The sequence below is a fragment of the Sturnira hondurensis genome, unplaced genomic scaffold, assembly GCF_014824575.4.
Source record: "Sturnira hondurensis isolate 20B ecotype Veracruz unplaced genomic scaffold, ASM1482457v3 Scaffold0008640, whole genome shotgun sequence".
NCBI classification, from domain to species: Eukaryota; Metazoa; Chordata; class Mammalia; order Chiroptera; family Phyllostomidae; genus Sturnira; species Sturnira hondurensis.
In genome coordinates this window covers 12,476,299-12,499,738 of record NW_028081271.1, presented here as the reverse complement: position 1 = coordinate 12,499,738, position 23,440 = coordinate 12,476,299, and the positions used below count along the sequence as shown (strand labels likewise).

At 45.8% G+C, this 23,440-nt stretch overlaps 1 protein-coding gene across 1 annotated transcript in view; it reads left to right on the top strand.

Annotated features, from left to right (window-relative positions):
- The window catches only part of LOC118993030 (low-density lipoprotein receptor-related protein 2-like), a 31,076-nt gene extending 8,010 nt beyond the window's left edge, over positions 1–23,066 (top strand). The window contains exons 7-27 of the mRNA XM_037055090.1: positions 1,463–1,820; positions 2,487–2,668; positions 4,192–4,386; positions 4,881–5,096; positions 6,702–6,940; positions 7,805–7,934; positions 8,171–8,297; positions 8,914–8,977; positions 9,167–9,341; positions 9,914–10,132; positions 10,523–10,706; positions 11,752–11,956; positions 12,111–12,275; positions 12,411–12,611; positions 13,375–13,924; positions 14,316–14,441; positions 15,830–15,940; positions 17,360–17,611; positions 19,632–20,109; positions 21,512–21,620; positions 22,049–23,066. Coding sequence (XP_036910985.1) covers positions 1,463–1,820; positions 2,487–2,668; positions 4,192–4,386; positions 4,881–5,096; positions 6,702–6,940; positions 7,805–7,934; positions 8,171–8,297; positions 8,914–8,977; positions 9,167–9,341; positions 9,914–10,132; positions 10,523–10,706; positions 11,752–11,956; positions 12,111–12,275; positions 12,411–12,611; positions 13,375–13,924; positions 14,316–14,441; positions 15,830–15,940; positions 17,360–17,611; positions 19,632–20,109; positions 21,512–21,620; positions 22,049–22,078 — 4,316 coding nt within the window. The 3' untranslated portion in view covers positions 22,079–23,066. The remainder of the gene's footprint in view (positions 1–1,462; positions 1,821–2,486; positions 2,669–4,191; positions 4,387–4,880; positions 5,097–6,701; positions 6,941–7,804; positions 7,935–8,170; positions 8,298–8,913; positions 8,978–9,166; positions 9,342–9,913; positions 10,133–10,522; positions 10,707–11,751; positions 11,957–12,110; positions 12,276–12,410; positions 12,612–13,374; positions 13,925–14,315; positions 14,442–15,829; positions 15,941–17,359; positions 17,612–19,631; positions 20,110–21,511; positions 21,621–22,048) is intronic.
- The last annotated feature ends 374 nt before the right edge of the window (positions 23,067–23,440 follow it).

Here is a 23,440-nt window from a genome sequence, read left to right as displayed (position 1 = left end):
TTTGAATGTTTGACACCTGTGTTTCTATAAATGAGTGAGATGAAAGTGAGACAATGGAGCCTAGTTGGAGTTAGTTCATCAGTGACAAGCGACTTATTTGCAGAGCTGGACAATTGTTTTCAAATACTAGAAAAAATATATTTCCTCGTTTTTTGTGATATTTAAAATGTAACAGCACATATACATTTAATCTGAAATAGTAACATTTTCTCTGTCATTTTAAGCCTAGACCAGGAGTTGTCAACCTCTTTCTGTAAGAGGCCAGAGAGTAAATATTCTAGGTTTGTAGGTTTTGCCAAGTTCTGTGCTGTAAAAACGCCCACAGTGCCAGGCTGCACACCACGAATGTAACACCCCAAACACGGCGATGGAGGAGGTGTGCAGCAGGCCCTCATGCACTGTTTCCACCGCACAGATGCAGTCGATGTCAAAAACCAAGAGCCTAGGTAACAGTCAGGTGTAAGAAGATAATTAAGCAATGGTTTAAGTATTTTAGTTTTGTTTCAAATATGATTTGATTTGATAAAATTTACCTTTTAATAATGGTTGTATTGAACGACAAGCTTACTGAATTGCTGAATTTGCCAGTTGGCTGCTATGAGCTTGTACAAGCCAGCCCAGCTCATTGCTCTAAAAACGATGGACATTATTCTAAGCTTTTCATATGCATTCGCTGTAACCCTCATAACAGCATTGTGAGAGAAGCACGGTTTCTATCATATTAATACATTAGTGGAAAGTGGGCCACAGGAATTAACTGACACCTTACTTTGGAGGTGTCTCAAACAAGGGGTTTTGACTTGCCTATTTCTGGTCCTAACCTTTACGCTCTCCTGCACCCCAGAGTAGGTGATGCAGACCTGATTGCACAGCTGGCTACACTGGGCAGGATGGGAGTAGGTGGGGGGGGGGTGCTTTGTAGGTTAGCGCCTAGCTCTGTTATTCATTCACATCTAAAAAGCCACACTTCATAGCTTTCTGTACCTGGTCCCTGTCTTACTGGCGCCTTCTAATTGTAGATCTCTTCCCTGCCCATCCATTCTGCGCATGACCTCTCATCCCACTGCTGTGATGTCCCTTTAGCCCTGTGTCGGCTTTCCTATACCAGTTCCAGTCCTAGTCCCTTGTCCTGCAATTGACTAAAGAAGAAGGACTGTGAATCTGAAGTTGCAGATCTGCATTCAAATGCAAGACTTGCCACTTACACGTGTGATTTATAAAATGCAGTGAGTGCCTGACCTTGTCAGCTGGTTGTACGGATTAACTGAGCTTCTGTGACGGACACGGAGCTGGAACCAGAGTAGGCATGATGGGAAGTACTCATGCAAACAAGGGGTGTAGGCTAGTCTTTGTTAGGACTGGTCTTTACATCCCCCAGTGATCTTCCTTCTACCCTTGACCCGAAACTTAAGAAAGCGCATTTGCTTGTCCTTTCTAATGGGACTTACTTTCCTCCTTACAGTCTGCTCAGCAAGTGTGGACCTAGCAACTGGGAACTTGTTCTGGGTGGCCTGTGACCGAAGGGTTATTCAGAGAACTAGAGTTACTGGCTCAGACACACACACACTCTACAGAGCGAGCAGCATTATACTTCATCTCCTTCTCGACTGGCCAAAGAGGGTGCTCTACTGGGTAGAAAGTGGGAAACACTTGCAAAGTATGACCCTTGATGGCAAAAACAGACGGGAAGTCTGGAGAGGCACCTGGACGGCGGACACCCACATGGCCTTAGACCTTGGCTCATCCAGCATCCTCTGGACCACCAAAGGGCTAGGTAAGCACCGCACAGCCAGTGCAGTCGGAGGGAGCTTGAGGGATGGGTGAGAGTCTTGCTTCTAGTATAACGATTCTGGTTGTTCTTAGAGCTAGGTAGACATAAGCTCAAATTCTGCTTTTCAGAGTTCAAGGCTGGACATGAGTCAGTTACAACAAACTTAGTTCTTATCTATAAGTCTAGATTTGTGATTTAAAAGAGAAAACGCCAGACATAATATACTTAATAGCCTTTTTGCAGTTTTCAAAATTTGCTTCTGCCTCTATAGAAGAAGTAATGGAGCCAAACTTCCATTGCAAATGAAATACAGGTGCTTCAGTTATAACTTGGTAACAGGTACGAGTTATATGGTGCAGCCCAACTTGATAGTCTTCTCACTGAAAAGCCATCCCTGAGGCCTAGCAGCTGCGTGCTGATGACCGGGTGCTTTAGGACGTACACCGAGGACAATAATGTGGCACCTGATGTGCCCACATGGCAGACCTCGGCCTCCTCCTCCCTTCCTGGAGCTTTACGCCCTTCATCGGACTAACTTTAACTACAAAACTAAACCCACAAAGCTTAATAGGGAACATCTGTGCTTATTTTCAACTTCGGGTCACTGCACCTCAATCAAATTGTACCCCACTGTCACTGGTTATTTGTTCTGTATGGGTTTGCAAGGGCTTGCCTCTTCCTTAGGGCTGCAAAGTCTAAGTCTCCTAAAAAACAGAACATACGTTCTGAACAAGACCTGGAGTGACGGCGTAATAGCTGCCCACGAGCCCTACCTGGTGACGACGAATGGGGCAGCTCTTGTGCTCTGGAACAGGAAGACGCTGGAGTCCTTCTCGGTGTCCAAAGAGCCACATGTAAGAAAAGTGGTCATCCTGGCCGAGAGCCAGGAAGTCCCAGGTGAGTGAGTGTTCCCCTGTGAAGGTTATTCGCTGAGATCCGCTTTACCTGGCTCTTCTCGGTGTGTTTTTATAGGATAACATCCTAGGCATCTTAATGCTTGTGTAGCTGTTGTCCAAACCCACAGTTCAACAGGCCTTTTCCTTAACGTGTCCACACCCCCGGAGTGTAAGACTCGAGCCTGGTTTCCAAAACTGCAGGTGACCAAGGCCCTGGAGCCATTCTTTGAGAGAAGTCAGCATGCTGTGGCCCTTCTGGCAATCACAGCACAGCTCGCAGTCTGGCAGTGAGGAGATCCACCGGTTTTGCTCTCAAGCAGTTTCCCGGACTGATCTCGCTAAGGAGCCCCCTTTCTCTGTAGCAGTGACATCTTGCGGAGGACCCGTGTCGAAGCTGTTCTGGGGCTGTGGGGACCAAGATCAGCAGTGCTCGATTTCTGTAGAAGCTGCACCTTGTCATTCAGGTTGGCCTGCCTAAGGCTGGCTTACATTCCCCTCCCCCCCCCCCCCCCCCCCATGTAAGCCTTTGGCACAGAGCGCAAAAGGCAGAAATCTTGGACCTTGAGGCAGAAAAAGAAATCCTATCGCAGGCGTCAGGGGCCTTTGTCAACAGAAGCAGCTAGAAGTCTGAAGGAAGCGTGGACATGAAGAGGGACAGAAGCCTTTCTCTTTTGTGTACCCAACCCACGGTGGTCTCTCATCTCCCTCTTCCACCTAAAATGTCTTACTCTAAAAAAGAAAAAGACAAAGATTTTATTTATTTTTTTTGGAGAAGGGAGGGGGAAAGAGAGGGATAAAAACATCAATGTACAATACAAACCTCTATTGGCTGACTCTTGCATACCCCCAACCTGGGGGCCCTGCCCTGCAACCCAGCATGTGTCCTGACAGGGAATTGAACCAGCGAACTTTTGGCTCACAGGCTGACTCTCAACCCAGTGAGCCCCACCAGTCAGGGCTAAATGGTCTTACTTTTTGATTCACTGGTTGGTTTAACTTGATCTCAAAGGTTAAGAAACATTAGGCATAGGAACATATTTCTGAGGTGCTAAAGTGTGTCAATAAACAGGCAACTTCTTGGTAACAAATCCAATTTTTTTAACAAATCCAATTTTGATTACTCTACTAACAAATCTGTTAGGTTGCTGTGATAGTTGCTAGAGAGTATTAACTGGTAATTTTTCGTAGCGTAACTTATATATCTCCACAAGTGAGTGCTCCCGTTATACCGGCCCCTGTCCTAGACCATAGCCTATATATAGCAGAGAAGCAAAAAGAGCAAGTCTCTATCTTTAGAACTTACTTTATTTTTTATTCCCAGGATATAACATTAGGTGGTAAAAAATAAGATTAAAGTGAATAGATCTAAAAGGAAAAATCAATTTGAAGCCAATGGATGATGGGCGAACGTACTGCACTTAATGCAAAGATCTAGGCTTTGGGTCAGTTTCTCTTTCTCTTCCCCTGAGAGGGAGCTGTGGTCCCCCGCTGATGGACTGACTCTGAAGCAATTGCTTGTTCTAGATCCTGGGGTTGGAGGAACAGCCACAATCGCCCCTCCCACCCTCCCTCCACTGCGCCCTCTACTCTGCACCCGGTCCTCCGTGCCCTGTCGGGACGGGAAGGGATGCATTTCTCGAGAGAACCTCTGTGATGGTGGACGTGACTGTCAGGATGGCTCTGACGAAGAGAACTGTCCCCGTTTCTGCAACAGACCAGGTCTGTCACCAACTCTTCTTCTCAGCTTTTGTGCCGGGTACCCTGAGCAAAACTGTGGTTTGAATCGCTAGAGTGCTTATTGTACTCATGCTTGTCTTCCCGAGGTAAGTCACCACCGACAAACGTCTGTCTGAATGCTGATTCTGTGAGCCTGCCTTCCTTCTTGGCTTCCTCACATGTGCTTCAGTGCTCCGATATTTGCCTTCATATGGGCTGAGCCACAGAGTGACCCAGATGGACCACTTGGTAGTGTTCTAACAAGCCATTAAAAGAACCCAACAAATGGGAGGCCATATGTAAACAGCCTGGGCTGGCTTGCTAACTTAATTGGCCAGAACACTATATTAAAGCTTGCTATGGGTCAGTTGCAATATGGAGCTCAAGTAAGATACAGTCTCTGGACCCCCCCAAACTCCAGAATGAGGGTGAGTTCATCTAATCGTGAAGCTTTAGTGGGAGTGTCCGGTGCTAGTGTGTGGCCCTTCCCCTTTCAGGGGTCTTCCAGTGTCTGGATGGAAGCAAGTGCATCGAGGCGAAATACCACTGTGACGGGGCTCAGCAGTGCTTGGATGGGTCGGACGAGTGGGACTGCTGGAAGCCCACTGAGGACTGCTCCCTGCGCTGTGACAACAAGACCCGCTGTGTCCCTAAGAGCTGGCTATGTGATGGCAAGGTGGACTGTTCTGACAACAAAGATGAACAAGGGTGTAGTAAGTGCAGCAAAACTTCCCTGGAGTACTTTAAACTGCTGTAGTTGGTTCTCCATACTCCTGGTAGTGAAGTCCTAGGAAGTGGCCGTGAACACTGAATTAGTGGATATGAAATCATTGCTCCTAGAAAAAACTACAGGGCGAGGGGTCTGCAAGTCTCTGGGCACATGTTTTGAGCCAATCAATATACAACCTTGTTTTATAGGCTCCTGTTTAAAGACAACTTAACATACATTGCTGGCTCGTTACCATTGAAGTCACAGCCAACAGCACTGCATCTCACGCCTGGACAAGCCTCTCGTAGCTTGTAACACACGTAGCTTCTCCATAAGGCCCACCGTAGGCTTCTTGCACTTAGGAACCCTACACTGCGCTTCAGCGCTTCACCTGGGGGGCATTTTAAAGAGCAAAATCACACAAAAAGTATAACAATGTGAAGAGCGTGGCCCTACAGAGACTGAAAAGGAGACGCATAGGCACAGTATGAGAAGTGAAACCACAAGGCAGAGCGTTGCCTTCTTCAACCTCAACTGGAAACATGTGTCAGGCAACTCCATTTTTTCCAGCTTTGTGTGTTTTGGCAAATGAGCAGGAGATTGTAGCAGTATCGACTTGTGGGGTCACAAGCACATTTAAGCAAGAAGATAAACACACAAACACTGAATCCATATAATAAAGATTGATTGTAGGTGCTACATAGTCAGCAGCCGAAGATGCCAATGTCAGAGTGGCAGGTCTTCTTTCTTGAAGGTCATGCTATGACGTCCCTCCTTGCATGACCAGGAGGTGTCCGTTAGTGGACAACCAGTCTACTGCCAAAAGAAAGCATTATTTCTCAGTGAGAGAAAGTCACCTTCCCCTTTCACTGGGGGCCTGCAATTTCTCGTGAGATGGGCCGTCCCATTTGTAGGTGTCGTTGCTTTCCCTTCATTTTTATGGGATATACAGTCTTTATTTTTATTTTTTCCTAATGATGCATTTCAAAGACCTTAATCATGTTATGGGATTAGGGTAGAAGAGAGAGTGTGGAGAGTGGGTAAGGCACCATGATATGTTTAGATGGGGAGGCAAGTGGGTAGCCAGAGGACATGCCTGCCCTGGGTTTGTGGGGACGTCAGGAGGAAACAGACACAGGAAGGAAGTAGGGAGGTGCCCGAGGTATAATTTACTCTTCAAAATATATTTATAGTTTTGCCGAGAACTTCACCCTTTTTCTTGGACCAAGCCACACAATTTTTGTCTATAGGAATTCAGTCTAAGAACATAAATTACAGAGTCTGTTGGATATTTTGGGGAATTCCTTTTTTCACAGATGACATTAAGGTCCCAGAGGAGAACCCTGTTTTCCTTCCTATCTCGGGGTTCTTCCGCCCCTGACCCTCTGCCCTCATCCTCCAGGACAGAAGGATTTTCTGGGCTAGTTTCATAGGCATTGTCTGGCCTAACACTCTACTTGGACCACCTCTCTGCCCTCACACCTGCTGGGGCTTAGTTCCCAAGATGCCAGCAGAAGACCGGGGAGCCTTTGAACCCCTTTATTTGCCATCCAATCACTTTACATCTGGCTGATAAATAAAGCTTCTTAACTAAAACTTTACTTTCCAGCCCGTGAAAAATGCAGCGTATCGGAATTTAGATGTGAGAACGGTCAATGCGTATCGTATTCTCTGCGTTGTGACGGGAACCGAGACTGCCGGGACCACTCAGATGAGGAAGGCTGCCCTGCCGCGTGGCCCCTGCGGTGCCCGCCGGGGGAGGTGAAGTGCCCGAGGAGTGGAGAATGTGTGTTGGTCGAGTGGATATGTGACCACGACTTGGACTGCAAAGATGGAAGCGATGAGAAGGTAGTCACTCTTCTTTCAGAAAAAGAGAGTTGATTTCTAATCACGACAGTAGCACATGCTTCCCTGTAGAACACTTGGAAAACACAAGGACAGAAATGTCCCCCATGATCACCAGGCAGTAAGCCACTCATAGCTATATCAAAGTGCCAACACCCTCCTGTGAAAGTCAAATTTCCAAGAGGTTATCTATTGTAGGAGATTTGCAAGTGTTAGGCCTCGACATGACTTAAGCTATGACTTAGATGTCCCACTCAGAGATGTGCTTTGAAGCTCTGCTTACCTGTCACCATGGAGTACAACGATGTTCCCATGTTGTATGCAAGGCAGCTTGGACTGGAATCTTACTATTTGCACTTGACCTTAAGAAAGTACTTATTTCCTCGTGTTCCATTTCCTCATTAGTAGAATGGGCATAAGATGTGTCCGAAGGGTTGAGAATGGATCTGGGCTGTAGCAGGTGCATGGTGTCCCCTCCTTTTCTCTTGTCCATCCTGTGCAAAATCTGAGTTTCCAAGTTAGATTAGGTGCAAAATCACTATTAATGTGCTGGGTGTGTGTTAGATAAAGTGGGAAGGACTCTAGCTAAGAGCTTCTAGAGCAGATCCTTCTGCTTACGCCTCTTAAATTAATGCTTTCTAATTTGGCAAAATAAGACATTTCTTCCATTTCCCACTCGTATTTGTATCACCTAGAACCCCTGGCCTAAACTCCAGTTACAGGAAGAATTTCTCATAATTCCCGTCCCTTCCGGGTTTCTAGGATGTGCCCGGCCTTGCTGCAGAAGGGTCTTGGGGATTGTCTCCTCCGAAAACCCTTCCTGGGTGCTGAATGCATGTGTCACTCAGTCCCCCACTGTCTCCCCAGAACTGTGACCCTCAGGGGCTTCGGTGTGGCTCTGGCCAGTGGCCCTGTGCCCGTGCGGACCAGTGCGTGCCTGACTCGTGGCGCTGTGACGGGCAGCGGGACTGCAGGGACGGCAGCGACGAGGCTGGGTGTAAGTGTGGGGAGCTTTCACCGAGTGGGGGAGGCAAACGACTCCAAGGGGCTCCAGCCACTTGCTTCTGCTTGGCGTGAGAAAGCAGCTCAGCAAGAAGCACTGCAGGACCCCAAACCCTTTCCTCACCAGAATGGAGGCCTCTTGAACACAAGGGGAGCCTGGCTGTGCCGGGGCGGGGGGGTTAGAGGGTGATTAGAGGGTGGACCTTAAAGATACAAAGTCACCCTCTCCAGGCCCCCCTGAGAAGTGCCAGAGCTCTGAGTTCCAGTGCCACTCCTCTGCCTGCCTCAACCTCAGCCTGCTGTGTGACGGGAAGGAGGACTGTGCTGACGGCTCCGATGAGGGTGGACAGTGCTCGTGGTCAGCATGCAGCCAAGCACGGTGTTCCCACACCTGCCACCAGTCCCCACGTGGCCCTGTGAGTGTGTCTGTTACTAGTGTGTCTAGCAGCTGTCAACCCGGCCCATTGCAGGGGCGGGTTCCTCGTGCAGGCTGCCGCTGGCCGCTCCGCACACAGCAGAGCTGGCCTGACCCAGGCACGATGTCCCTCTGCCTATACTATGCCCGAGTCCTGTCCTGTCCTTTCCCTGTCTCATGCTTTCTGGAACCTGATCAGCCGACCTCCAGAAAATCTACTGCCAGGGTCCGTCCCAGCCCAGCCATGAGCTCTGGGTCACACTTAGGGCTCAGCAAGAATTTTCTGTGGTTGTCCCAAGAGCCAAATAACCCTCCCTTCATGTTGCAGCTCAGGAAATTGGATACCTACCCACGTGGAAGTCCTTTCCATTTGAGTTGCATGTAATGTGACCTGGCCTAACTTTAAGACCTGCCTATGTTCTAGCCCAGTTGGCTGAACATAGTAGTGACCTTGATTCTGATGGGCGAGTCAAAGGAGACTGTTCTTGCATCTGGTTGTGGTCCCATCTCTATTGGCAGACAGCCAGGTCTGTTCAATCTGATTGTGTTGGGGTTCCAGGTGTCCTGTGCTGAGCTCAGACACCCCTGTCAACTCAGGCCCAGGGTGGCGGCAAGGGTGTGAGGTGTGTGGCAGGGTTGCTAGGAAGAATAGGGTGACTGTATTCAAAATGAAGTTGGTTCTAAGAACCATTTGAGTTGCTGAAATGAAATGTATTGCCATGTGCTTTCTATAGCGAGGCGAAGGCCTTTTTAGAAAAATCAATGGTGTACTGTCTTCAGAAAGTGTTCATGTTTCCGCCAACCTCTTTCAGGTGTGTGCCTGCGAGCCGGGCTTTGAGCTGAGGGGCAGTGGCCGAGTCTGCCGGGACGTGGATGAGTGCCAGGGGCCGGGGGCTCGGCCTTGCAGCCAGACCTGCATCAACACCGAGGGCTCCTACCGCTGCGCCTGTCACCCTGGCTACCTGCTGGAGCCTGACGGCCACACCTGTAAAGCAGCAGGTTAACTGGAGCTGGGAGTGTCTCCTAAGCTGGGTCACAAGCTTCAAGGTGCTAACTCGGCCAGGAATGCCAACGCAAACCTCTCTTTCTCGGGTCTTAAATGCTCCTGCCTGCTTTGTCTGTCTTTAGAGCAAGATTAGCAGAATCCCAAAGCACTCTTTTTATACCTCGTATTTCAGACCAGATTTGAGTTTGAAATTGTCTACTAATAAAGCGGTATTATAACAAAACCATAACTCCGGCCTTTGTACCCACAGGTCAGCCTTACCTGGAGCTAGAAAAGTGTCTGATGTCCTAAATCACACTTCTGTCCTGCCCACTTACCCCGCGCATATTTAGTTAGAAATGTGATCTTCAATTTAAGCTGATCATGCCTTCACTCTAAGGATCCTCCAATGTGGGTATTAGCTTAACCATCACACAAGGGAAGGGTGTCCTAGCTTCCAGAGGGCTGGCATCACAGCCCGGGCCACGCGAAGGCAGGGACTCCTTTGTCCTCTAATTCGAACTCACCGTCCGAACTCCCAAAGGCCGTACTGAGAGCAGTTCTTATCCAACAGGGACTGAACCAGTCCTGCTCGTGGCAATTCAGTTTAACCTGCTCCTCTACGGATTGAGGAGCTTGAAAGAAGATATTCTGGTGACTGCAGACAAGAACCTGACTATTTTCTCCATTGACTATGACTTGCTGGATCAGAAAGTCTTCTGGACAGATCTCGGTGCGGAAAGCATTCAGTGGCTAAGCATGGACACCAAGAAGAAAGGGACTGTAGTAAAAGGTAGGTCCCTTGCCTTTACCAATACGCATGGCATGAAAAAGAAAGTGACTGGCCATTAACACGCTAAACATTGGTTTAACTGCACCTCCTTAACTAAAAGGGATCCAGGACTTGCTAGTTGGTTGAAATGGAAAGATTTTGATACATTGTCATCTCAGTAGACACAGGAGTCGGCCAAACAGTCAGCCAGTGGCCATAGGAGCGATAGCCATCTCCCTCCACAAATAGTACTTCAGGGCATTTGAAAGGAGACTGCTTTGATGGAAATGCATACACCAGTTTGAAAATGAATCGACCCGGCATCCTAGCCTGATGCGTAGTCTGAGCTGAAAGCCAGTAAGAGCTATAATTTAACCTCAGTGCGGGTGTTAAATGGTTTCCTCTCTGCAGGAGTAAAGTCAGACTGTATAGCGGTCGACTGGATTGGGAGGAATCTCTACTGGACAGATGGGGCGGCTGGCCAGATTGTGGCAGCTCAGCTGACTGCTGTTTGGGGAGGAAAACCTGAGTACACGGTGGTCCTGGATGACAGCTTGAATCAACCACGGTCTTTGGCGTTGGACCCCCTAAATGGGTGAGTCCAGGCCTAACAGTGTCCTGTCAGATCTCGAAGTTGGTCATTCCTCCTCAGCCCCTCTCTGGTTGTATTCACTCAACATTGAACAAGCGAAGAGAAGCCTTATATAACTTCACTTTACATCTTATGGTGATGTAGGTCAACCACACACAGTAATTTTGAAAGCTTTTGGAAAGAATCATTTAGTTCATTGAAGTGAGATGTAAGTAACTCACTTGGTGGCCCACCAATACTTTCTTTTGTTTATTTTTGAAAAATAAACAAAAATACCTCGGAATGGAGAATTTTTGTGGCTTTCAAATTGCAGGAGGGAAAAGAAAGGAACGAGGGGTAGTATGCCATGTACAATAATGTGCTTGGGGGCGGGTGGGGAGAATAATTGTGTCTTGGAGTTGGACCCGGGTTCTTCACCTAGAGCCCTTTCCCCCAGGAACCTGGAGTTGACATTTCCCACGTGGCAGGGCCACAAGCCCTCATTGGGGTGGCCACATATATCTCAAATGAAAAAAATAAGAAAGAGCAAACCTCAGGGTTCAAAACTCAGAATTCAAAGAAAGATAAAACTCAGGATACCAGATTGGGTATCCTTCCTCCATTTTTCTCACCTTTTAATACCTTCGACCAGGGCCTGTTAATGTGGCCCTCAGGAAATCGACAGTATGTGTGATACATTTCCTCCCAGCGGCCAAGAATAAAGTCTGCGGCGTGTGACTGCCCATGGAACTACATACTTTCCAGCCCAGAAGCAATTGTCAGATTCCCTGAATATTTTCTGTGGCTTAAGCACTAATGTATTTCTAGCCTTCATACACAACTTTTATGATATTTTACTCCCAGGTGATGACCAAACAATCGCTAGAGAATATCAAGAAAACCTCTTGCTGCTTCATAATTATGCTCAGGGAACAAACCAAGTTTATATTTTTTACATTTTAATTTGAAGAAAAATTAATTGGACAGCAAATCACTGTCTTAAAGGAGGAATAGATGTTATTTTCTGCGAGATAATGCTTTATCCCAATGCTGACTTCTGTCCGCATAGGTTAATGTACTGGTCTGAAAAAATTGGCGGAGAGTCCTGCATAGAACAAGCTGGAATGGATGGTAGCGACAGAAAAATACTCATCAACCAAGGTCTGGGCTGGCCAACTAGCATAGTTCTCGACCAGCTGAGTTGGAAGATATTCTGGTCTGACGACAAATTTCACTGCATTGGCTCTGCCAATCTAGATGGTACTGGTATTAGTGTAAGTGCTGTTTTGATATTAGACTTGTCTGAAATGCCGTGGGCTTTGCGTAAAGCTCATCCCAGAAACCTCGCCTTCACCGTTTTGTTTTATTTTTAAATAGTTTGCTGTTTATGCCATGACAGTTGTCCCGATGCCCCCTTCTTCATTTTAGACGTTGCAGCTAACACAAATCAAGAGCCCCTTTTCCGTTGCTGTGTTGGAAGACGAAGTCTTCTGGTCTGAAACAAAGACGAGAACAGTGCAGCGTATGCAGAAGCTGACAGGCAAGAACAGAGCCGTCCTCATCAAGCGTTTTGAACAGCCTTATGGACTCAAGGTCTGTAACGTACTCTTCAAAACATCCCCTAATTCTCCCCAGTAGAGTGACATCTATGAGTCTGCCCAGAGTGCAAACTCAAGTGACGTATTCATCAGCTGTCTCTAAGGCTTCCATGATGCACATTTCTTCCAGGTGATGCACGAAGTCCTACAGCCCAGGTCCTCTAACCCTTGTCTGGACACTGGATGTTCTCATTTGTGCCTTCTGAGCCCACGCTCCAAGGGAAGCTGTCGTTGCCCAGTTGGACTCCTGCTTGCAGATGACAGTGTCAACTGTGTCCCCGTCAAGGAGTCTGCATTTCTGTTCCTTGTGTTGCCTACGGTTATCACACAGGTACTGCCCACAGCCTTCCTCGGGTGTCTGTGCGTGGCTGCGTTCTCTCTCAGACTGAGGAATCCGAGCTCCTCCCGGGCAGTTATACCCAGTAGAGGTTCTTCCCCTTGTGTATTCTTCAAATACGGCTTCAATTTTAGTATTCACTGTGTGCTGGGAGCTATCATGACCAAAATAAAGCAGCTATGAAATAAGGATAACTTCTACTTAAATTCCTTTAGGAAATGCTCAGTACACCAGAACACAGTGAAATCAGTGCAGCTCAGTTTGGACAACTCTGTTAAGTTGTCCAAGCACAGAGATAACGATGCAGAGGAGTTCCGAATACAAACAGCTTGGGTCCGTTCTTGCCTGGGGGTGGAGGGCAAGTACATTTCGTGAGGGAACTTTTCTTAAATCACAGGGGGGTAAAGGCACTGACAAGCATGTCACCGTAACTTCTAATATCTAGAAGACTTGGCATTTTACAAAAAACAAAACAAATTTTGGGCTGGAAGGTAAACTTTAGCTTCCTTAAGATGTTCATAGCAGAAGTTCATTTAAAGGGGAGTGCCCTTCATGGAGGGGTACATCTTCAAAACACCTGAATTCAAGGAAGTTAAAGTGCTTGAAGCTCCAGGAAAGGAGAGAAATAACTGCTATCTGCTTTTAGAAGATAAAACATATAAAAACCTGAACTTAAGTATCTTACTATTCATGCAAAATCAAGGTAATAAATTAGACTATACTCAACTGGTACCATCCACCTAACTTTTTTTCGTAGATTTATCTGAAAAACCTAGAAGCTTTACTGGGACAATCAACTTTCCCAGAACACAGGACACTTCCCTTCACCAGTGTGAGCCAGCTGGCCTCAGTGGATTACCTCGTCCAGGAAAAGTCCCTCTACCTTTCAGAATTGGATAGTGGTGGCATCAGGCTCCTGAGGCTCAAAGAATCTGGGAAGCTCTCTTGGAGGCAGATGCTGTCTGTGGCGGGGACAGTCATCGACCTTGCTGTGGACTGGTTGAGTGGAAACATATATTGGATCGGCAGTGAGAATCCTCATATCAACGTGGTTTCGTCTAAAGGCCAGTATTCCACTGTCGTGTTCGGCGAAGACCTGTACCGCCCAACCTGTGTTGCGCTCCACCCACCTACTGTCGTCATGTGTTTTGTGGATCTGCGTCCCCAGGGTGATGGTGGGCACGGCTCCAGCATCGACTGTGCCTTCATGGATGGCAGCAGGAGGAAGGTGCTGTGGCAGAAGTCCCAGGTCCCTGTGGGTCTGACCTTTTCCGATTCAGGAACTCGAGTATACTGGGCTGATACTGGTAATTATTACCTACACCCTAAATGTGAGTCTGAGGGACCTTGGCCAGAGTGTGGTAGAAATGTTCAGCTTTCTGGTCTTCAGCCATAATTTCAAATAGCCTTTAGGTCGGAGTTCATATTTTCTGTACCACTTTCCAAATAAATAAGATCATTCCCCATCCTGAATTGCATGTATCAGCCCACAGTCGTGTAATAGCTCCTTTGTGAAGGTATAACATGGAGAACGTAAAATATGCGCGAGCAAGTCTTTGTGCAGCATCGTTAGGGGAGAGTGAATGAAGAAGATCTGGCCTTCAGGGAATGCATGGTGGACGGCCTCCCCCTGGAGGGGCGGCAGGGCCAAGCACAGCTGTTTGGGCAAAGTGAAGTAAACCAACCTTCTCTCTCTAGGGAGAGGACTCATAGAAAGTATTCAACAAGACGGCTCCAGATACAGAGTAGACCGCAGAGGAATCCAGGGCCTTCACCTCTTTGCTTATGGCCAGGGCACGCTGTTCTGGACAACAGTTGATGACAGTAGGTCTTCATTCTATATCTGATTGTCTTTGTGACCTGACTTTGCTCCTGGGTATCTAAAGAGAGTCTGCTGCTGCTTAGCCCTGGTCTTTGGCAGTGTCTTTCCTTGGGAAACATTGCTAAACAACTTTCCTAATCTAACACGTGTGTGTAACAGTGATTCTATGACCTGGGGGAGCTTTAACTTCTCGGGTTATTTTTTGCATAGTCTATTTCTGCCTGAGATTTCTGGCATTCATATGAGGCTCCTTGCTTTGGAGGACACCTGATACAGTAGAGAGAGAACTGGACCAGAAATTGAAAGTAGGTTGTACAACTGCTCTCCCAGTTGGTAGTAGCTAGTAGCTGTAACACCTTACCGCTAAAAGGAAGACAGTGCCTGCTTCAGCTGACTAAGTACAGCATGACGATACTAGGTAATTATGGGACATTTTCAACCTGCGGAGTATTTCCAGTATATTCAAAGAGCTTGTCCTAAACCACAGTGCTCTATATAGTACAGTGATTTTCAACCTTTCGCATGTTATAGCACAGAAACCAATGACTAACATTTTGTGACACATCAAAAAATACATTTTTGCCAGTCTGACAAAAAATGTATAATTTGATTCATTCCACCAGATGGCTGTGGTTGTTTTGATTTTCATCACTTTTTAAAATTTAACAGTCAAAGAGAAAAGAAGCCAGTGCCCCTGATGAAATAGTCAGGTGTTGCATGTTTTAGAAGTTCTTGTGGTGCACCAGTATGCAGTGGCACAGTGGCTGAAAATTGCTGCTCTAGTATATTGTTTCTGGCTAGAACCTAGATTTGCTAAAAAAGGAAAAATGAACAGCATATGTGTTTAAAGTAAACCTGCCTTTTTATATTTCCAAATTCTGGTCCATTGACCAGCTGGGTTTGGCCACATCAGAATTTCAAAGACACGTTGTCAGATTCTACTCCAGAGATTCTTATTTATTAGGTATGTGGGAAGACCTTCGCCATCTATTTTAAGATCCTGCAATGACTCTTGTTGCAAATAAGCCATTTTTTGAAATGTTCAAAACAGTGTTTAAATTTATTATCCATCACTTGTATGGGCCGGTTGAAGTTTCATATATCCTAATTTCCTATCTTTAGATATCTGGACATATATGAATGGCTCAACATAGCTTATTAATACCTGATTTTATTTGGGAAAAAGGTATAGAACGTCTTGTATTTATCTGAAGTTTCTTCCGAGAAACAAAATTTAGGCGAATATAGGTCTCTTCTCCAAAACTCTTGTTACTCAACTGGAGTTTATGCAAACAAGTAACAGTTTTCACATTGAGCAATGTTTTTTTGCCCAGGAAGCTGTCTTAAAATCTCACTTTCATTCATGATTGTTCACTGGCTTTTGTTTCAGCCCAAATCACTAAAGTTTGGTACAGCAAGGCTGAACTTTCAGAAAACCAGTGGTTCCAAGTAGACCAGAAGATTGTGAATTTGAAAGTATACAGTAAACTTCGTCAACAGGGTAAGTAGGTAACTCCTCAAGGATTACAACAACTCTGAAGTCTACTGAATTTCCCCCTGGAGGCAGGGCTCCATCCTTTGTTATGTCTTCAAAATGTCTTTGTGTTTTCCACTAAAATATTTCTCTGGCCAGTCCCTATAGATCTTGATAACTCTCTTGTCTCTCTGCAGTTATATGCAGTCTGATTCTAGTCTCTGACTAGTTTTGTTCCTTAGAAGACGTACTAGTGGTGAGTGGGAGTCTTCTAGGCACACGAGACTGAAGTTCGGACTGGACTGGAGCTTGGTTGACTTGAGTTTTATTTTCAGTTCTATTATTATAGATTAATTACAGCTGTGGTATAATTGAAACCCACTTTCAGCTCTTTTCATGCTACTCACTGTCACTTGTATCTACTTGTGATGTCATCTAATACTTGAAGTATCAATGGGGGGGTGGCGCTCAGGTGTTTTTCTCCACCTTTCTTATAGACGCAAATGGGCCGCCTGACTGAGTGTTTGGGGAGGAGGGTGGTGGGCTCGGTTGAAGTAGCAACAGAAGAAATCTGTTCCTAGTGGAGATTAATACCAACAATGTGAGCTCAGTTAATCACGCCTACCTTTCTCCTGGTTGTTGAGTACACATATCAGTCTTAAGAGAATGCTGATCCATTGCTTTGCTCTTGAAAGCGAACCTTTATAACTGAATTAATCACGCTGAATCCCAAAGTCTTGGCTTTGTGGGGAGAACGTTATCAGAATTCTTCAGTGTGATAATGGTCACATCACAAATTGATCTTCACCTGTTGCTTAATTCTGAGACCCAGAATTAAGGAGGGTCTCTCTCACCCTTAAAGTAGGTTGTATCTATACTACATATACACCGATTCTACAACTCCTGGAATCTCTTAAAAGGTAAAAAACTCGCTAGAAGTTAAATCTTAAGATAAAAGCTTTGAAGAACGATGGGAAGCTATAAATGACTGACTTAGTCAGACTCTTCTCCAACTGCCCGCCCCCACCTACTGCCCACACCATCTGGCAACCGCCAATCTGTTCTCTCTGTATATTTGGTAGAGGATCATAGGGACCACAGCCCCGTAGTTTCATCCGAGGAGAGCTTCATGTGTAAGGCCCTTCCAGTTCTAACGCTGGGTGGTTGGTGTGAGGGGAGGAGGCAATTTACAATGGGGTCTTGAAAGAACCGCAGTTTACTTCAGTTTTTCTTAAGCTCGTCCCTTGTCTGAACTCCTTGGTTTCTAATGCCATTCTTATCCGTGAAGAAGAATCACCAATGACTTGGTACCCAGTCGACTAAAAGGAGTTAAACTGCAGAGCTGTCTCCTCTGGGGAAACATCTGGGCCCTATAACGCTGACAGTCTCTATGCAGAAAATTTGCAGAGACTCTTAGGAAAAAAATTTAATTGGATATATTTACAGGGCGGGAATCCACAGGTAGTAACAGCTGCTCAAAAGACAATGGAGGATGTAGCCACATTTGTTTGCCGAAGCCTGAAGGACGGACCTGTAAGTGTTCTCGCGGGTACTACTTGGCCGACACAAACAGATGCATTGAAGCTGTCCACTGCTCTGCGTCATCGCAGTCCTGTAGGGACGGTCGGAAATGCATTTCCACGGAGCGAGTGTGTGACGGTCGCGCCGACTGTCTGGATGCATCTGATGAAATGAGCTGTGAGTAATTCCTGTTCATCACCGTGAGTGGCTGACTTTTAGTGATATTGAATTTGTCAATACTCCTTAAGCTTTTATCCTCTCAATTACTACCCGGTTATCACTGTGTCCTCTTTAAACTGAGCAGTAGGAAACTCCTAATCTGGGCAATTGGACATGGAGTACGGGAACCCCTCGTGGAAAGCTAGAGGGGTTCAAACTCCTCTGATTTGATTGTAGAGCAGGCAGTGTGATAGGGGGCTGCAGTGCAATGGCCAGTTGTGTGTGGTCTGAGAGAACACTCATTTCACCTACGTTTGGCTCAGCCCATTTTTGATCGTTTGGAAAGCACATCCCAGGGGATGCTGGTTAGGCAAACTATTTGACCTCTCTTTGTTCCCCCTTTTTAATGTGGAAATAGCACTTTCTACTGTACAGAGGTGTTAAGGAATATGGGAGAATGTATATTAAGCTGCCATGTTAGTACTTAAATGTTTACTGTAATAGGCTGTTATAGCAATACCAAATAGTGCCTTCATGGAAAGGTGTGTCCACAGCTAGTCATCTGAGCGACTCCAGCTAATTCTGCCTGTAACCACCCTCTCCTAATGCTATAGCTGTATCTCCAATGGTATCCAGGTCCTATAAGCTACAGAATTGAAGAGGTAGTGGATGTGGTACTGAAACCCGTCATAACTACTAAAGAAAAAGATTTAGAAAATGCATCTTACAGCGAAGTGTTCTCATTGGCTTCTCAATTTCTATTCTCACCTTCTAAAACCTGACTGCCTGGAAGACAAATGATACCCCTAATCAGTCCATCCTAACTAGGAAAGAGAATGGATTTTCCAGGGTTGACCTGATGGTCTTGTAAATGAGGGTGGTTTTGTTGAAAGCCCTGTGTTGGTAACGAGTCAAGGATGGGGAGGCAATGAGTGAGACCTTTATCATCCTCATCACCTGGTTTTAAAACTAAACCAGAAAACTGACATACTTGCACTTGCTCTTTCATTCCTGGTAACTAGGCCCAATAGCTAACTCTGCTCCTTGATGATTATTTCCCCCTGGCTTTTGCATCAGTTTTTTGGAGAGGATTACTGAGTGTACAACGTGGTACAAACGGGCTTCCTTTGGATATGCCTTACCATGAGGGACCCTAAACTGCCCAGGATGGAAACACTCCAGGTGAAGGCAGAGGCAAGAAGCAGTTTCATTGCTAGTACTCCCTGCAGTTTGTAGCCTTCCCTCCCTGCAGTTTGGCCTTCAGTGTTCACATGAGGATAACGCTCACGCTGATAATAACACAGTGCAGTGAGATGCCTTAAACAGACTTCACTTCAGAATCCTCTATGGTTAGAAGCACCCTGTTGCCTATCCCCTGCCTAATGTGTGCTCCTCCTACTACCACCACGGCATCCGGTTCACCATTTGCCACTTGTAGATCTTGCTCAACTTGCAGTTTACTTGGGCTCAAAAGAGTTTTAAGTAGATCCTGGCCAGATAGCTCCATTGGTTAGAATGCTGTCCCCATTGCCAAGGTTGGGGGCTTGATCCCGGTTGGGGCACATACAAGAGTCAACCAATGAATGCATAAATAAATGGAACAACAAACTGATGTTTCTCTCTCTCTAAAAAAGTCCTTAATAAAAAGTTTTAAATATTTATAGATAAACTTATATTTGAAAAATCTATCTAATCTCTACATTTCTTGTTTAATTCTACCACATTGGTCCTTATAGAATAAATCATTGTCAGTGACAGGGTCTGCCTTGGCTAAACCTGTGCAGACCTGCTTCTAAAAGTAGACTGCTCTGATCGATAGGCTGGTCCTGAACCAAATGTTTTAAGTGCTGTAAGATAGGCAGGTTTTTAATATAAATTTTAATAATTTTTTCCTTTGGCCAAAAGTGATGGGAGTGATTTATGATTTTATAAATTCAACCTCATCTGCTTAAGTCCATTAGAATTCTCATTCTTCTGAAATAGTTCTTAGCTGACAAATGTGTGTGTATGCCCATGCTCCTACCTGCTCTTTCTGTAGGTACCTTTCCAGATAAAACCCTTTCAACACCAACACCTGAAATGCTAGAGGCTGCAAAAAGGGTCACTCCTAAAATTGCCCTGCATCCCCAGGCTTCCAAGCCCATTTTGGCTCCTTCCCTGGGCCCAGAAGGTATGCATCATCCTGTGAGAAAAACACCAACCCCTCTCATCCCGGATCGAGAAAGCAAGACCTCAGAAACCAAGGAAAGAGGGAAGCCTGTGCAGCCCGAGGACTCACAGAGGACAAAGCAGCTGCCTTGTAGCAGTGATTTCTGTAACGGGAGGGGCATCTGTACCATGGAAGGAGAGCTGAGAAAATGCAGCTGCCTAGTGGAAAACAATGGAGAGGTCTGTGAGGAGGTGGTGCGTGGGCCTGCCCCAGGCTACATCACCCTCGGCTCAACCATCAGCTTATCAGTTGTTCTGGTGGCTCTGGGAGCATTTGTGCACTTCAGAAAAGACCATAAACTAAAAAGGTGAGCAGCTCTTAATGTCCTCACGAAAGAGTGTTATTCTGAAGAAGTTGCTTATAAAATAAGATGAATGGGGTTGGAGGTATGAGTCCACTCTGGAAACACATCCTCTGAGAAAGGCTTTATTTAGGTGGTGAAGCAGCCTCACCTGTGAGATGCCTGGAAAAGTAATCATTGGGATTATCTTTTCCAGTGATACCTGGGGCAGATACACCTGCCCCAACAGTTGTCAGGGGCACATTCTCTGGGATGAAGGGAGGTGACTCCCCACTGATGAGGCGGAGCTAGTCCAACGGCTGGATGGAAATTGGTTAGGAGAGGTGATTGGTTTGCCAGGGCTGCCATAATAAAGACCACAAACTGGGCGTCTTCAACAACAGAAATTTATTTCCTCATAGTTCTGGAGGCTGGAAGTCTGAAATCAGCATGCCAGTGGGGCCGAGGTCTAGTTTCTCCTTAAACTGTAGGTGCAGATGTCTCCATGACCCCCCATGGTCTTCCCTCTGTGTGTGTCTGGGGCCTACTCTCTTCTTATAAGGACATCAGTCACATTGCACTAGGGCCCAAACTCATGACCTCCTTTTAACATAATTACCTCTTTCCAAATACAATTACATTCTAAAGGAATGGGTCTTATGACCGAGACATATGAATTTGGAGGGGGCATCTCTCATCCTGCAACAGGAGGTGAAATAAAGAAACTCAGGAAAGATTTAAAGCAAAAGCATCAAGTTTTGCCAAAGAGCAAGAGTCAGTGGATTAAAGAAACAAACACGAATAATGAAACAATGATTTAGTGTAGGAATGATGACAAAATAAACCGTAGCATAGCAAGATATAGTAACTGAAGACACCAATCAGATAATCAGACATTAAACAGCCTATGTATCAAGAAATGTAGAAGTGACGAAAGTTGTAAAAGTTCCGTCTCTACCCACCCTTTGGTTTGTAGACTGCAGGTCAGGGGAAGTGATTTGTCTTTGCCCAAGGTAACACTGGTTAGTTAACAACTAACTGGTTAATATTAGGATGACTTAGATGCTACCCTTGGGATTCTGATTGTCACCTCAGTTTTTTAAACTACATTAACTTGCCAGTTACCGGTGTTCATTTGCCACTGACCTGTCCTTGCATTCAGTACTCATTGACCCCCATTACTTAGTTCCCCTCAATTGAGAGATGTATCATCAAGTCAGGAGTGAAATGAATACTTAGTAACAAATAATAATCAACTCAAAGGTTGCCCATTCTAGGTGGTTTGCTTTGTTAAAGAGACAATTAAAATAGGGCATAATTTTTTTAAAAAATCCTGTGATGGAGACAAGTTGGCCTTTTTAAACCATTCGCCAATCCCAGCTTCTAACTCAAGGGGCAACTCGTTTGACTCTGTTTCTTTGATTTCTAGAAACACTACAGCCTCATCAAGAAATGTGGCCAGCCATAAAGAAGATGACCAAGAAGAAGAGAACCTAATGAACAGTGAGACTTTCGTCAATGAAGCCTATGATGAACAGGTATGCTTGCAAGTCCCTTTGACGAAAACCGATTCTTGAGCGACAGTTAGAGAAGGACCTTTCAGAAAACTCCTAGCTGGGTGAAAGCAGGTGGCACTAACTAGAGAATGATGCTTTTGTGTGTATCCACTGAATGGCCAGCAACTTTTTTTGTCTTTAGACTCTGTTCCATCTTTAGTTGTTCAAACTGAAGTGAGTCGCGTATGAGATAGCAATCAAGAAATTCAGCTCTTGGCAGACTTCTACCAGGAGTTCAGTCCTACTGTGGGGTGGGCTGGGGGATGTTAGCAGGGTTATTGGAGTTACTCCTAAAATCCATCGCTCCCTGTGATCTCTTCCAACGTCTGTGCAGCTCAACCAGCTCTGTGCTTTTGGTTTGTTTTAACGTAGTGTGCATATTCTCTAACTTCAACTCTCTTTCCTGACAGGAGTTGTTAACCTCTGTGCAAACTGACTAATCTGATGAAGAAAAAAAAAAGAGAAGGAGCTGAGAAATCTCAATACAGATTGTTTATACATTTCATTGTGAATGGTTTTAACTTCTGGAAGAGTTTATGGTCAATGGTCACTTGTTATTAAAATAACTGCTTTCTGGATTTGAAGTAGCCATCGGTTTTGTCAGTGGGTGTTAGAACCAGTTCCATCTTCAGGTAACTTAGGCCATGACTTATCAGCAGAAACTGTCTCATCTCAGCACTGGCCCAGGACCAGTCAGGAGTTCTGGATTTGAACCTTGGCTCTGATGCTAACTGTGAGCCAGTTAATCTCTCTGAACCTGTTTCTCCTTCATACACATGGAAACAAGTTCCCTTGAATCTTTTTACTTTTTGAGCTAAGGGCCAGGTTTCTGCAGCGTAGTCATTGTGGCTATATTCGCTCCCTGCCATTCCCTCGCTGAGATACAGTTTGCCGCCAAGGTAGCACTCATTTTTTTCTGAAAATTTATGGAATCAGTGATTTTCTTATGCTCTCAAGTGATTCTAAAACTAAGTACAGGTGAAGTACTTTACAGATGTAGAAACTCAGATGAATGATTGGCCCGACTTCTTTGCAGTGGGTGGGTCCCGAGGGCAGCAGCAGACAGAGTGGTAGGTGTGGGCCAGGAAGACTCATCTTAGCTGGCTCTTGTCTGCGGGGCAAACACGCAGGCACTACCGAGAGCCCGGACTCCCTCTGGCTGCTCTACCTCTGCTTGTCCTCCTGGGTCTGCTTCATTCACACCCACATAAGCAGCCAGGGGCACTGAATTTGTGATGGGAGACAGGTAACAAAACAGGAGTATGGTCTGAAACTCAGTAGTAGCAACTGTGGGCAACTCACTGAGTCATGAAACTGTTTCCCCAAGAATAAAAATTGGACTAGCAGAACCTACACAGGGCCAGTTGAGCATCAGATGAAAATATGAACAATGCCTGTACACTTTGCATTGCACTGAGTCTCATAGTGTGAGACCCAATTGTAATAAACACAACTTGACTTGGAAGACTTTTCTTGCTTGGATCTTTTCTAGACTATTCCTATCTAGTTTCTTACAGAATGAGTGTGCATGGGCTTTCGTGCACAAGGAGAAGCCCTAGGTTTATTACTGTGGGTATAATACATAACATAAACGGTGCTTTGCAACCCGGTATAAAATGTCTCAAGTAGGAAGCAGCTTGCCCCAAGGAACAATTGCTGGGGCCCCCGCCTTTCTGAGGCTGGGAGCTGCAGCAGCATCCTTACAGTGCAGCTGGGGCTCAGCTGTCTTCCAGAGAGACCATTTTAGCACCATAGTATGCTCCACCCTTCTCATCCACAGGGTGAATCTTGGGTTTGTCTGG